The sequence below is a fragment of the Chlorocebus sabaeus genome, chromosome 16, assembly GCF_047675955.1.
Source record: "Chlorocebus sabaeus isolate Y175 chromosome 16, mChlSab1.0.hap1, whole genome shotgun sequence".
NCBI classification, from domain to species: domain Eukaryota; kingdom Metazoa; phylum Chordata; class Mammalia; order Primates; family Cercopithecidae; genus Chlorocebus; species Chlorocebus sabaeus.
This window is the reverse complement of record NC_132919.1, coordinates 34,242,912-34,256,674: the sequence shown is the minus strand read 5'-3', so window position 1 is coordinate 34,256,674 and position 13,763 is coordinate 34,242,912. Positions and strand designations below refer to the sequence as shown.

The following is a 13,763-nucleotide window of genomic DNA, read 5'->3' as shown; positions in this document are numbered from 1 at the left end:
AATGGAATCATACAGTGTGTACTGTTTTTTGTCAAGCTTCTTTCACTCAGTATAATTATTCTGAGATTTATCTATGTTGTTTTGTGTGGCAATAGTTCATTACTTTTTAAAATTGTAATTGTAGTTTTTGTGGGTACATAGTAAATGTATATATTTATGGAGCACCTGAGATGTTTTGATACAGGCCTACAATCTGTAATAATCACATCATGGAGAAGGGGGTATCCATCCCCTCAAGCATTTATACCTTGTGTTAAATATTTCATGGCAAAGTTATCTTGGGGTAAGCACTGCAGCAAGCCACCAGTGAGTATTCTCTGGGCAAACAGAAAAAGGGTTAAATAAATCACATTACTCTAATATTTGTATCTATGTCTAGCCCTCAGACAAACTGTGATGCCTATTCTTTACATTGGCAACGAGGTGTCACTGAATGCTAGAATTATGAATTTAAATTTAACAAACATTAATCAAGTTTTCAAAAATCAAAATAAAATGGATTTATTTCAATCATTTTGACATACAAATTTGACTAATTCTAATTTGTATGTTGCCTTTTGGTTTAATAGATACTTTTCAATATTTGAAAAGAAAACTAACCTTTGGGAAAACATTTTTGATAAAATTAAATTTTTTTACATAAACATAATTTTGATGAAAATATTAAGATATTTGTACTTTAAATGATTGTTTTAATCCTTACATGTATTTTCAAATCTTGATAATAATATAATTACTGATTTTGCTGAAAGAAAGATAAGAAAAATAAATTTCATGGAATAGTTTCAGTAATTTATAAATTACACATATCTTTATTACTCATCCCAACATTGTCAGCCCATCAACAGAGCACCCAGACGTGTGCAATAAACATGAAATTTCATGATCTTTGGCATTTTGCTAATTTTCTGTCATATACAAATCACAGCTTCATACATATTTTAAAATTTTATCCTTTTAAATGCATATTTGTCAGAGCATAAGGATAGGACATACTTTAACATACATAACATAACATAATCGACTGGGTGTGGTGGCTCACGCCTGTAATCCTAGCACTTTGGGAGGCCAAGGCAGGCAGATTGCCTGAGCTCAGGAGTTTGAGACCAGCCTGGGCAACAAGGTGAAACCCCGTCTGTACTAAAATACAAAAAAAATTAGCCAGGCATGGTGGCATGCACCTGTAGTCCCACCTACTCAGGAGGCTGAGGCAGAATTGCTTGAACCCAGGTGGCAAAGGTTGCAGTGAGCTGAGATCACGCCAGAGTGAGACTCTGTCTCTTTAAAAAAAAAAAAAAATTCAAATCATAACTTCATACACATTTAAAAATTTTGTCCTTTTAAAGGAATATTTGTCAGAGGATGAGGATAGGACATACTTTAACAGTCTGTTAGTTTAATTTATAACTTGCAAATATTGAGACAGATGGCCTATGGTGTCCCTCTGTCCTCTTGCCCTGAGCTGACCTGACTCATGGGCCCCAGCCTGGGTTTTCCAGTTGTTTGAACGGGTGGGAATCTACTCAGGGTTCATGTTTGCCACAGCGAGGGGGCTGGAGGTGGAGGGTCCCTCTGGACCCCCTTTGAATGCCACAAAGACCATCCTCTCTCAGATCTTAAGTTTCAGAGTCCAAATTTCCAAGTATGTGGTCCTGGGCTACGGAAACCTTTCCTCCTGCCCAGGACTCTCACTCCACAGAGACGAATTCATTCAGGTCATCTGAGGCCCATGTAGATTTTTCGCCACATATGGTTTCTCATACAGTGGTGCCCCCAGCATGTTCAGCCTCCCCTCTGCCCCTGCAGGCCTCCTACCCCAGGGTGCCATGCACTCCTGCCCTGCTGGGAAGAGAAGTCTGGAGGGGCACAGGCCAACACTGTCCACCTAGAAGCCCCTTGTCCTTTTATTCTTTTTTTTTTTTTTTTGAGACGGAGTCTTGCTCTGTCGCCCAGGCTGGAGAGCAGTGGCAGCGATCTCTGCTCACTGCAAGCTCCGTCTCCTGGGTTCATGCCATTCTCCCACCTCAACCTCCCACATAGCTGGGACTACAGGCAACCACCACCACACCCAGCTAATTTTTTGTATTTTTTTTTTTTTTTTTTTTTTCAGTAGAGACGGGGTTTCACCGTGTTAATCAGGATGGTCTCGATCTCCTGACCTCGTGATCTGCCCGCCTCGGCCTCCCAATGTGCTGGGATTACAGGCATGAGCCACGGCACCCAGCCGCCACTTGTCCTTTTTTTCTGTCAGATCCTGCCTCCCTGTTTCAGAGGGAAGAGTGCGCCGTCAGTAACAAAATGTTTTCTCCCTTGCCTCTTTTTTGCTACAGTTGGTAGAAATTTCTCCTGGACTTCATCAGTGACTAATGGTGTTGGGATGTTGTGGCCTTCACAGGGAGGGGACAGGGTGTCAGGTCACCATTTCACAGATGGTTGACCCGATGCCGACTGTGACTGGCTCTTTGGCTACAAGTGACAGAAACCTAACTCTAACTTGTTCTGCAAGTAGAGACATTTACTGAGTCTCAGAATTGAAGGAAGGGGAAGGGTGTGTTTGGGTCCCAGAAAGGGTGTACCCTGGGGCTGGAATCCCATCCAGATTCCACTCCCTCTTTATGGAGGCTTAGCGCCTTAGATGGGCTGTGTCCTCTGGCCCTGCACACACGGGGTTTCTATTGGAAGCTGAGCAGGTCCACTGCTTCCGTTTACAAATACAGTGACTGGCACACAAGCATTCCTATGCTTATTGGGGAATGTTGGGGGGCAGGGCCCTAGGACTGGCAGCCCCCACTAAAACCCCATGAGGGAAGGAGCTCCCCCAAAGGTGGTGCTGTTCCCAAAAAGGAAGGAAACAGCCAGTGCTCTCCACCCTGTCCCACCTGGCCATTTTCCTCACAGATGTCACCTGTCCTCCCAGGCCCAGCTGCTAATTCTGCCTGACGCTTGGCCAATTTGCCTGGTTAAAACCAGTGTATTTCCAGGAGATGGATGATGTCATAGAACTGGGGTTCCAGAAGGCTGGGATGGCCCAGCACTCCCTCCTTCTTTAGAACATGGAGAGCTGTTAGTTGGGCAGGGCTGAAACATACATGGTGAGGAAGAAGAGGCTCCTACTGTAGACGGCCTTTTTCTACAGATCCTCCCAGAAATCCCTGGGCCAGCTGGAACCTGGAGTCAGAGAGGGATGGGAGAGAGGTAAGCTGTGGAAGGGGTGGGAACATACCTTCTGGAACCACTGTCTTCCTTGAGGGGACCCTGAGAGGGGCTGAATGGGCAGGGATGGAGCTTCCTGCTTCCCGAGGCTCAGTGACGTCTATCTCTGAGGGACCCTCCTGAGTCAGTGTGGAGTAGGCTGTTGTTTGCCTGGAATTCTAATTTAACAGGGCATCTTGTAAATTTTATTCGCTGGCCGGGCGCGGTGGCTCAAGCCTGTAATCCCAGCACTTTGGGAGGCCGAGATGGGCGGATCACAAGGTCAGGAGATCGAGACCATCCTGGCTAACACAGTGAAACACCGTCTCTACTAAAAAATACAAAAAAAAAAAAAAAAAAAAAAAAAACTAGCTGAGCGAGGTGGCGGGCGCCTGTAGTCCCAGCTACTCGGGAGGCTGAGGCAGGAGAATGGCGTGAACCCGGGAGGCGGAGCTTGCAGTGAGCTGAGATCCGGCCACTGCACTCCAGCCTGGGCGACAGAGAAAGACTCCGTCTCAAAAAAAAAAAAAAAAAAAAAAAAAAAAAATTATTTGCTAAATCTGTCAGCTCTGGGGGTAGGAAGGTGGGAGAAGCAAAAAATGGCCCCAAGCTCAGGCTGGTGTGGAATGAGTCTTAGAACAAGAGACAGAAGCAGCCTTGTTGTCTGGGGTAAATACCACGGTTCATGGTCTCACGTTTAAGGACGCAGACACACACGCACACAGAGTGAGTTTGGAGCAGGAGTTTAATAGGCAAAAGGAAAGAACAGCTGTCATAGACAGAGGTCCCGAGCAGGTTGCCAGGTGGTAGTGGAAATGTCACGGTTTTCTAAATGGGCTAGTGAGGAGGCGTTTGTGAGGAGGGGATGTCTTATCCTCCTAGGGCCCGATGGTTCAGTTGGGACCAGGTGTGCTATCTGTATAGAGCAGAGTTTTTAATAGGCTCTCACCCCATTCCCGAGCACATAGGCTAACTTTTAGTCTGTGTCTCTGTCTTGCTTATCTGGGAGGAAGAGTTTCTGTGTCTGTTCCCATACATCTTGCAGCTGTAGGCATACCCCTCGATTCTGCTTTTAGCTTCCCTATCTTAGCGCATCCAAAGAGAAAGGAATGTGGTTAGTAAGACCCACTATTTTACTGGTGCCCATTGTATAAGTGTGAAGTTTGGTGATTACCCAGGAGACTTCCCAGATCCTTCTGTGCCTGAGCTGTCTTATCTGTTTTACTGTTTGCTCTTTCAGGCTGCTTGTTGTTAGAAGAAAAGTTATTTCCTTGAGCTGCGTGAGGTTAGAAAGGGAGCTATCGTTGAGCTGCTTTTTGTTAAAAGGAAAGTTTTCTGCTGGGGATTCACTTTACCCTGTCTACCTAAGTAATTTCCTTTTTTTTTTTTTTTTTTTTTTTTTTGAGACTGAGTCTCGCTCTGTCGCCCGGGCTGGAGTGCAGTGGCCAGATCTCAGCTCACTGCAAGCTCCGCCTCCCGGGTTCATGCCATTCTCCTGCCTCAGCCTCCCGAGTAGCTGGGACTATAGGCGCTCGCCACCTCGCCCGGCTAGTTTTTTGTATTTTTTAGTAGATACGGGGTTTCACTGGGTTAGCCAGGATGGTCTCGATCTCCTGACCTCGTGATCCGCCCATCTCGGCCTCCCAAAGTGCTGGGATTACAGGCTTCAGCCACCGCGCCCGGCCAGTAATTTCTTTCTGCCTCCTATAACAAGACCAGAGAAGAAACAAGCCCACCAATATAGCCATCTTGTCCAAGCAGAAACCGCCTGACACTGGAAGGTGGCGGATGGAAGAACTCAGGCTTCTGCCCCCTCACCAACATATACCTAGTTTAAGGGGAAAAACACACCAAACCAGTGACAGAAATAGTCGCAGGTTTTCAGATTTATTGGAAGTATTGCTTCTTTGTAGTGTAGAGATGAGGTCTTGCTGTTTCCCAGGTTGGTCTCAAACTCCTGGCCTAAGCAATCCTCTCACCTCAGCCCCCCAAAGTGCTTGGATTACAGGCTTGAGCCACCATGCCTGGCCAGTCTTTCAGTTTCCACGGCATTGGCCATTTTGAAGAATACAGGCCAGTTATCTTACAGATTTTCAGTGAGTTTGCCTTCGATGTTTCCTCAGGATTAGACACAGGCTATGCATCCCTGGACGGAATACTGCATAAGTGATGTGTCCTTAGGAATCACACCTGGAGGCACACAATGTCCCTCTGTCCCTCACTAGAGATGTTCATTTTGATTGCAAGTTCAAAATACTGTCTGGTTATCCTCCACTGTATCTGTTTTGTTTTTTCTTTCTGTGCAACTAATAAGCAATCTGTGGGGAGACCCTATAAGATCATGGATAATATATCCAGTTATTCAGCAGTCTTTCCACAACCTCAGATTTAGCATGCAATAATGATTCTTTCTCAAACCAATCTATGATGGTTGCAAAATGGTGATTATTTTTCAACTCCATGACTTCCTCCACATTTATCGGTTGGCCTTTTATTGTCAGGAAGAGGGTCTCTGCTTCAGCTCCACACTATGTATCTTTTTGTCAATTTATTATTATTATGGGCTCATGGATACATTAATTATATTAATGTATAATCTGTTACTGTCATTTATTTTGATGGTCTAATTGTCCCAGATTACGTTGGAAACCATTATGCAATGATTTCTTAGATATGACACCAAAAGCACAGGCAACAAAAGGAAAAATAGATACATTGCACATCTTCAAAATTAAGAACTTTGGGGCTTCAAAGAATACCACCAAGAAAGTGAAAGGCAACCCACAGAATGGGAAAAAATATCTGCCATATATCTGATGCTGATCTAGTATCCAGAATATATAAAGAACTCTTCCCACTCAGTAATAAAAAGACAACTCAATTTGAAACTGGGCAGAGGTTCTGAACAGACATTTTCCCAAAGATATACAATGGCCGATAAGCACATAAAAAGATGTTCGGCTGGGCGTGGTGGCTCACGCTTGTAATCCCAGCACTTTGGGAGGCCGAGACGGGCAGATCACGAGGTCAGGAGATCGAGACCATCCTGGCTAACACGGTGAAACCCCGTCTCTACTGAAAATACAAAAAAATTAGCCAGGCATGGTGGTGGGCGCCTGTAGTCCCAGCTACTTGGGAGGCTGAGGCAGGAGAATGGTGTGAACCTGGGAGGCAGAGCTTGCAGTGAGCAGAGATCGCGCCACCACACTCCAGCCTGGGCAACTGAGCAAGACTCCGTCTCAAAAAAAAAAAAAAAAAAAAAAAGAGATGATCAACATCTGTAGCCATCTGGGAAACGGAAATTAAAACAACAGGGTGATACCAGTTCATATCCATGAGGAAACCTTTTGTAGACAGATAATAGGTGTGGGTGAGGATGTAGAGAAATTGGAATCTTTATACACTGTTGATGGGAATGCAAAATGGTGCAGCCACTTTGGAAATCTGGTAGGTCTGATAAGCTTAAGCCTAGGGTTACCCCATGACCCAGCAACTCTACTCCAAAGAAATAAAAATGTATATCCACACAAAAACTAGTATGTGAATGTTCATAGCAGCATTATTCATGATAGCCAAAACCAGAAACAACCCAAATGTCCATCAACTAATGAATGGATAGACAAAGTATGGTCTATTCATACAATGGAATATTATTCAACCATAGAAAGGAATGAAGTATCATTATGTGCTCCAACCTGAATGAACCTTGAAAACATTATGCTAAGTGAAAGAAGCCAGATACAAAATGCCATATTTTATGTAACTCCATGTGTATGAAATGTCCAGAAGAGGCAAATCCATAGAGACAGAGAGTAGATTAGTGGTTGCCAGAGGTTGGGAGGAGGGGGATGGGCAGTGACTGCTAAATGGGTACGGGGTTTTGTTTTGGATTGATGAAAATATTCTAAAATCAAGTGAGATAGTAGTTGTACAACTCTGCAAATATACTGAAAACCACTGAATTGTACACTTTAACTGAATTAATTGTTTGATACGTGAATTATATCTCAATAATGCTGTTACCAAAACATATCGTTCCAGATCTGGCCAATCGGTGCCCCTTTGAGCTAGCTCTTGTGTCAATTTGACATGCCCCAATCCATATTTTTAGCACTTTTTAAATTCCTGGTACAGCAAGATAATCCAGACATCTCATAACCCTTTCCTGCTCCAGCCTGGGAATCAGCCATATTTCCTGGAGTCCCGGTTCCCTTTTGTGTGGAATGTGAACCAAGATCTGGGCATTATTTCATTTAATCATCAAAACAACCCTTTTAGGTAGGTATTAGCATATCTTCATTTTACAAATGAGGCCCAGAAAGGTTGAGTATGTTGCCCAAAATCACATAACAGCCCAAGATTTGAAAGCAGGCAGTGTGAATCTAGGGCCCTTGCTGTTACACACACACACACACACACACACACAATGTGAAAGTGAAGGTTATGTCTACAGCCAGCCCACCAAGAATTGTACCAGGCAGGGTATGGCCCCTGGGAAAAATCATGTGTCATGTGTCTTAGGGAGTGGGGTTGTGGGGAGATGAGCACCCAGTATCTTGGCCCTCCTTCTAAAAGCACATCCTCAGATACACACACACATATGCGGTGAAGATAGTCTTCAGTAATCTCCTTTGCCAACCTCACTCACCATCCCAATACCCAAATACTACCCATAGCTGGGTGCCCATATAAGAGGACCTATTGATGAAATGAGATTGGCCAGGTGTGGTGGCTCACACCTATAATCCTAGCACTTTGGGAGGCTGAGATGGGAGGATCACTTGAGGCCAGGAGTTCAAGACCAGCCTGGTCAACATAGTGAGACCCCCCCATCTCTAAAAAATAAAAAACTAAAAAACAAACAACAACAAAGAAAGATCGGCCTTGGTTTTTTAATGTTGAAGCTCAGAAGTTGGTATATGGAGGTTCATGATACTATTCTCTCTCCTTTTGTAACTGTTTAATTTTCCATGATAAAAAAAAATCTATAAAATAGTAAATGAGAGAAAAGAGATAGGAAACAGCTAGGTTGGAGCAGTGAGTGAGTAAGGAAATCTGGCTGCCCTCTCCAGATTCCCCAGGCTCTCAGAGAAGATCAGCAGAAAGTCTGCAAGACCCTAAGAATCGTCAGCCCTCAGCTGCACCTCCTCCCCTCCAAGGATGACAAAGGTGCTACTCATCTACTTGGTCAGCAGCTTTCTTGCCCTAAATCAGGCCAGCCTCATCAGTCGCTGTGACTTGGCCCAGGTGCTGCAGCTGGAGGACTTGGATGGGTTTGAGGGTTACTCCCTGAGTGACTGTGAGTGCCATCGGCCCCTCCCCTGTCATTTCTCCTTCTCTCCCCGTCATGTCCTACCTGGCCAGCTTCTTTCTCTCCTGTTCATCTTTCAAAGCCAAGTTCAAAAAGCAGCCCCCTTCAAAAAGCCTTTTCCAACACGCCGTATTCATCCAAGTTATTATCCGAGCACTTATTACGTACGAAGAACTGTTTTAGATGCTGGGGATGTAGAGATAAACAAATTCCCTTCCCTTGTAGTGTTCACATCCTAGGGGAAGAGAGCAGCAACAAACACACTCATAAAGTACTGCCTGGTGGTGATCAATGCTATGAAGAAGAATAAAGCAGGGGGAGCGATGGTGACACTGTTTAGATGGGGAAGTCAGGGAAGGCCTCTCTGAGGAGGTGACATTGAGCAGCACCGAATTAAGTGAAGGACCTGGTCACCCAAATGTCTGGGGGAAGAACACTCCAGGCAGAGGGGACGGCTAGTACAAACGCTTTATCCTCCTGCATGGAAGGGATATCTCCCTTTTGCCTAGGATTTGTGTGCACCTGTCTTGCAACACTTGTCCTTTTATCTTGTTTTGTGGGTTTTTTAGGTACTTTTTTTTTTTTTTTTTTTGAGACGGAGTCTCACTCTGTCACCCAGGCTGGAGTGCAGCGGCACAATCTCGGCTCACTGCAAGCTCCGCCTCCTGGGTTCACACTGTTCTCCTGGCTTAGCCTCCCTAGCAGCTGGGACTACAGGTGCCCACCACCACACCCAGCTAATTTTTTATATTTTTAGTAGAGACAGGGTGTCACCATGTTAGCCAGGATGGTCTTGATCTCCTGACTTCGTGATCCGCCCACCTCAGCCTCCCAAAGTGCTGGGATTACAGGCGTGAGCCACTGTGCCCAGCCTTAGGTACATATTTTTATGCTTTTAATATAGGCCCCTTAAAGGCAGCATCTGTGTTTGACCCAACTGAAATGTCCGTCACTGGGCTTTGCACAGTTCCTGGCACACAGTAGGTGCTCAGTAAATGCAAGACACATGAGTAGATGGACAGATGAATGGTTGTACTTATCAGTGGGTAGATGGACCAAAGAATGAGAGGGCAAGTCAATGGAGGTTTCCAGCCCTCTAGTCCTATCTTGCCTCCCAGGCCTTGTTCCTTTTGTCTGATTCCTTGCCTCCCTTTCTCCTCCATCTCCCTTCTCACTCAGCTTGGTCCCCTCTAAATCCTGACCTTCTCCCTACTCTAAGGGCTGTGCCTGGCTTTTGTGGAAAGCAAGTTCAACATATCAAAGATAAATGAAAACGCAGATGGAAGCTTTGACTATGGCCTCTTCCAGATCAACGGCCACTACTGGTGCAACGATTATAGGAGTCACTCGGAAAACCTTTGCCAGGTGGACTGTCAAGGTCTGGCCAGGGCCCCAGGGTGGGAGAGATGAGAGTGGAAACCAGGCTCTGCTCACAGACTTCTCTTTCCACCCACAGCCTGGGAATGGCCCCAGAGATACGGTTCAAAAAATCAGGGAATCCCTTTACTGAGCAGAGGGCTGGAGTAGTGTCCCTAATGCCCATCCAGTTAGGAGATTCTATAGAGTCCCTGAATAGGATGCAGGAAGGCTCTGGATACAGCTGGTAGTAGTAGAACAGTTGCAGCAGCCAATGTTTATTGAGAGAATATTATACACTAAGCACTTTACATACTTAGCTTATTTCATCCAACTTTCATGCAGTAGAAACCATTTATGACCCCCACTTTACAAAACAGCAAAGTGAGGCTCAAAAAGAGAACCAGCATTGAATGCCAGACCAGTGGCCTCGCAGGCTCTTAACCATTCCGGAGTACCATCTTCAGCTAACGATCTGACCAAAGGCCAAGTGCAAACTCCCTAGCTCAGAGCTGATCCAGGAGGCTCGACAGGGCCCATGACTCTGCCCCTCACCGCTGCCTTTGCACACTGACTGATGCCCCTGGGCTCCTCACCTGAAGACCCCCGCTCACTAGGCGGGACATACCTCTGTGGTGTTTTGGCATTTCCTCTCCCTAGAAACCTCCCACAAACTTTGAGTGAACCACCATCTACTCTGGTTAAGAAGAATAGCAGTGAACAGGCCCAAATCTCAGGCCTCTTGCCCCTTCTGCCCACACCCCCTTTCACCTCCAACCTCTAGCAGCCATTGTAGGGATGTCTAAATGGGCCCCTGGGAGAGAGCCTTTGCCTCAGCTGGAAACCTCGAGGTGGCATAAGCCTGTCTAGGGAGGGCTGGTGTCTGCCTCCATCTTAGGGACTGTCTTCTGTGCCCTCACAGGTTTTCTCTTCCTTCCTTTCAGATCTGCTCAATCCCAACCTTCTCGCAGGCATCCACTGTGCAAAAAGGATCGTGTCCGGAGCACGGGGGATGAACAACTGGTGAGGAGGACACCGTGGGACTCAGCGGGCAGAGCCCCACAAAGGAGGGCGTGACAGAGAAAAGGGCGATAGACAAGGACTCACGGGCACGGCCTTGCAGTGTCTAGAAAGATGTGGAATAGCGATGGGCTTGGAACTCTGAGTTAGAAGACCTGGGATCTGGTTCTTCCATGATATTGTATTGAACAAAACTCTTCTGGTTGCAGTAACAGAAAACAACTTGAGCTAGCTGGGGAAAATCTATTCTGAGAGGACCAGATGTCTCACTGAGCCCACTCAAGGGCTGCAGCTGGGCCCCAGAAAGACCATGGAACCAGGGCTGGAAATTGTCAGCAAGCTTTCCATGGCAGGTTTCAGCTTCTCTTGGTGCATTTGCTTCACAACTCTCTCTGCAGACTTTCTCTCCTCCACAGTCTAAAGGACAAAGGGTGCTGCAAAGTTAATGAGCTGAAGTTCTAAGCAACCATAGGGACTGGCTAGGCTCAGCCCCAGTCCAATTTCCTGGGATAGAGAATCTGATTGGTTCCACTTGCACCACTTGTGCCCTCTTGGTCCAATCAACTGTAGGGATGGGAGGAGTTAAGCAATACAATTACGGCTCTGCGGGGGCCCTGTGGCCATAATTGACCTTTTTTTTTTTTTTTTTTTAATTTAAAAATGCTGACCGGGCGTGGTGGCTCACGCCTGTAATCTCAACACTTTGGGAAGCTGACGCAGGTGGATTACTTGAGGTCAGGAGTTTGAGACCAGCCTGGCCAACATGGTGAAACCCCGTCTCTATTAAAAATACAAAAAATTAGCTGGTCATGGTGGCGTGTACCTGTAATCCCAGCTACTCGGGAGGCTGAGGCAGAAGAATCGCTGGAACCTGAGAGGTTGAGGCTGCAGTGAGCCAAGATCACACCACTGCACTCCAGCCTGGGCAGCATAGTGAGATTCTTGTTTAAAAAAAAAAAAAAAATGTGGTGGCCGGGCGAGGTGGCTCACTCCTGTAATCCTAGCACTTTGGGAGGCTGAGGTGGGTGGATCAGAAAGTCAAGAGTTCGAGACCAGCCTGGCCAATATGGTGAAAACTTGTCTCTACTAAAAGATACAAAAATTAGCCAGGCGTGGTGGTGGGCGCCTGTCCCAGGCTGCTTTTTATGTTATATGGGGATGAGGCACTCACCCTGTGGGCCGGGATCTCTCTGGGGACCCTTCCCTTGCTTCGTGTCCATGCTCCTTAAGGCAAGCTACTTGGGAGGCTGAGGTAGGAGAATCGCTTGAACCCGGGAGCCAGAGGTTGTAGTGAGCCGAGATCACACCACTGCGCTCCAGCCTGGGCGACAGAGCAAGAATCCGTCTCAAAAAAAAAACAAAAACGACAACAACAACAACAAAAATGTGGCGCTCATCAGCTAGGCAGACACCCACAAAGCTGTGAGCTCACCAACGGTGGACATTCAGATACTCACCTTTTCTGAGCTTCAAACTAAATATATAAGTAACACAAATGGCCGCCTCTATAGGCGACTGTGGAAGGAGTCAAATCCCTTGCATACTCAAAACACCACAGAAAAGAACTGATAGCAATGATTATGCAGACCCTCTCTGGAGGGAGAAACAATGGTTGCACCTGGGACTTTTTTTTTTTTTTTTTTTTTTTTGTAATAAGTAACTCTCAGCCCTGTAAAACAGTACTCACCCCTTCAGGGAGACAGGAGGATTTTAAAATGTGGAAATGTTGATCCAGGGAAGCAGGCAAACACCAGAGATGAGAGAGTTTTACAGGATTCGTCAGAGGGGACAGTGGAGGACAGACCAGAAGGATAACAATGAAGGAGATTCTGGTCATTGCTCCACATGCGAGACTCACCAAGAACTGGGTCGTGTGTGTGGAGGAGTTACTGAGCGTGAGGCAAGAACCATGTCTTTTTTCTCCACAGGGTAGAATGGAGGTTGCACTGTTCAGGCCGGCCACTCTCCTACTGGCTGACAGGATGCCGACTGGGATGAAACAGGGTGCGGGTGCACCATGGAGTCATTCCAAGACTCCTATCCTTACTCAGGAATTCTTCATTTCTTCTTCCTATGCCTCAACTTCATGTTATTTTCTTCCCTTCCCATTTACAACTAAAACTGACCAGAGCCCCAAGAATAAATTATTTTCTTGGCTTCCTCCTTACTCCCATCTGGACCCAGTCCCCTGGTTCCTGTCTGTCATTTGTAAACAGAGGACCACAATAAAGAAAACTCTATATTTATTGAAGCACTCACTCTGCAAACAAGGCATCCATTTATTCATTATTCTATGTATATTTGAGTACCTGAGACAGTGGGAGTGTACTAGGTACTAGAAGGAAGACAAAACACAACTGTTGCTCTTTAGGTGTTCATAATCTAGGTGGAGACGCAGAAACATCCACAAACATTACAATAGATAATTAAATGTATAATAAAATTAATAATTGTTGCTTTGAAACAGTATCAGCGTCCAAGTAATTCCTCCAAAGAACAATTTTTGAAGTAAAAGAGAAAGCTCAGAAGTAGGCAATGGGTGGGGCTAAGGGTATGGTATTGATGTGGAGAAAGTAGTGATGGGATGGAGAAATAGTGGCAGACACCAATAATTTTGGGGTGCTTTGGGAGAATAGGCTAGGATCTAGACGATTAAAAAAGTCTTCTCTGGACAGGATCTGGTTTGCCTGGAGGGTGCTGATGTGGAGTAGAACATGCTTAAAGAAAAAGCAAAATCAGAAAAGGGACAGTTGAAGGAATGTCCTACACATAGCCACCATCGGTAGTGTCTGACCAAACTGGTGTTTTATCTTGGACCACTTATTTCCCTACCACTGAGCCTTAACTGTTTCTACCATAAAAGGAGAGATTTGACTATTCAGTG

The 13,763-nt window shown here is 45.7% G+C and overlaps 1 protein-coding gene across 1 annotated transcript; it reads left to right on the top strand.

The window, feature by feature from the left end:
- Positions 1-3,048: 3,048 nt before the first annotated feature.
- Positions 3,049-13,146, top strand: LYZL6 (lysozyme like 6). Its single transcript, XM_008011095.3, has 5 exons — positions 3,049-3,195; positions 8,265-8,491; positions 9,723-9,881; positions 10,804-10,882; positions 12,808-13,146. The coding sequence occupies exons 2-5, from the start codon at positions 8,353-8,355 to the stop codon at positions 12,875-12,877; spliced, it is 447 nt and encodes a 148-aa protein (XP_008009286.1). The 5' UTR covers positions 3,049-3,195; positions 8,265-8,352; the 3' UTR covers positions 12,878-13,146.
- Positions 13,147-13,763: the final 617 nt, after the last annotated feature.

Coding starts and splice junctions, on each gene's coding strand:
- LYZL6 (XM_008011095.3), top strand. CDS start 8,353: ATGACAAAGGTGCTACTCATCTACTTGGTCAGCAGCTTTCTTGCCCTA. Junction 8,492..9,722: donor GGGTTACTCCCTGAGTGACT/GTGAGTGCCATC, acceptor CCCTACTCTAAG/GGCTGTGCCTGGCTTTTGTG. Junction 9,882..10,803: donor TTGCCAGGTGGACTGTCAAG/GTCTGGCCAGGG, acceptor CCTTCCTTTCAG/ATCTGCTCAATCCCAACCTT.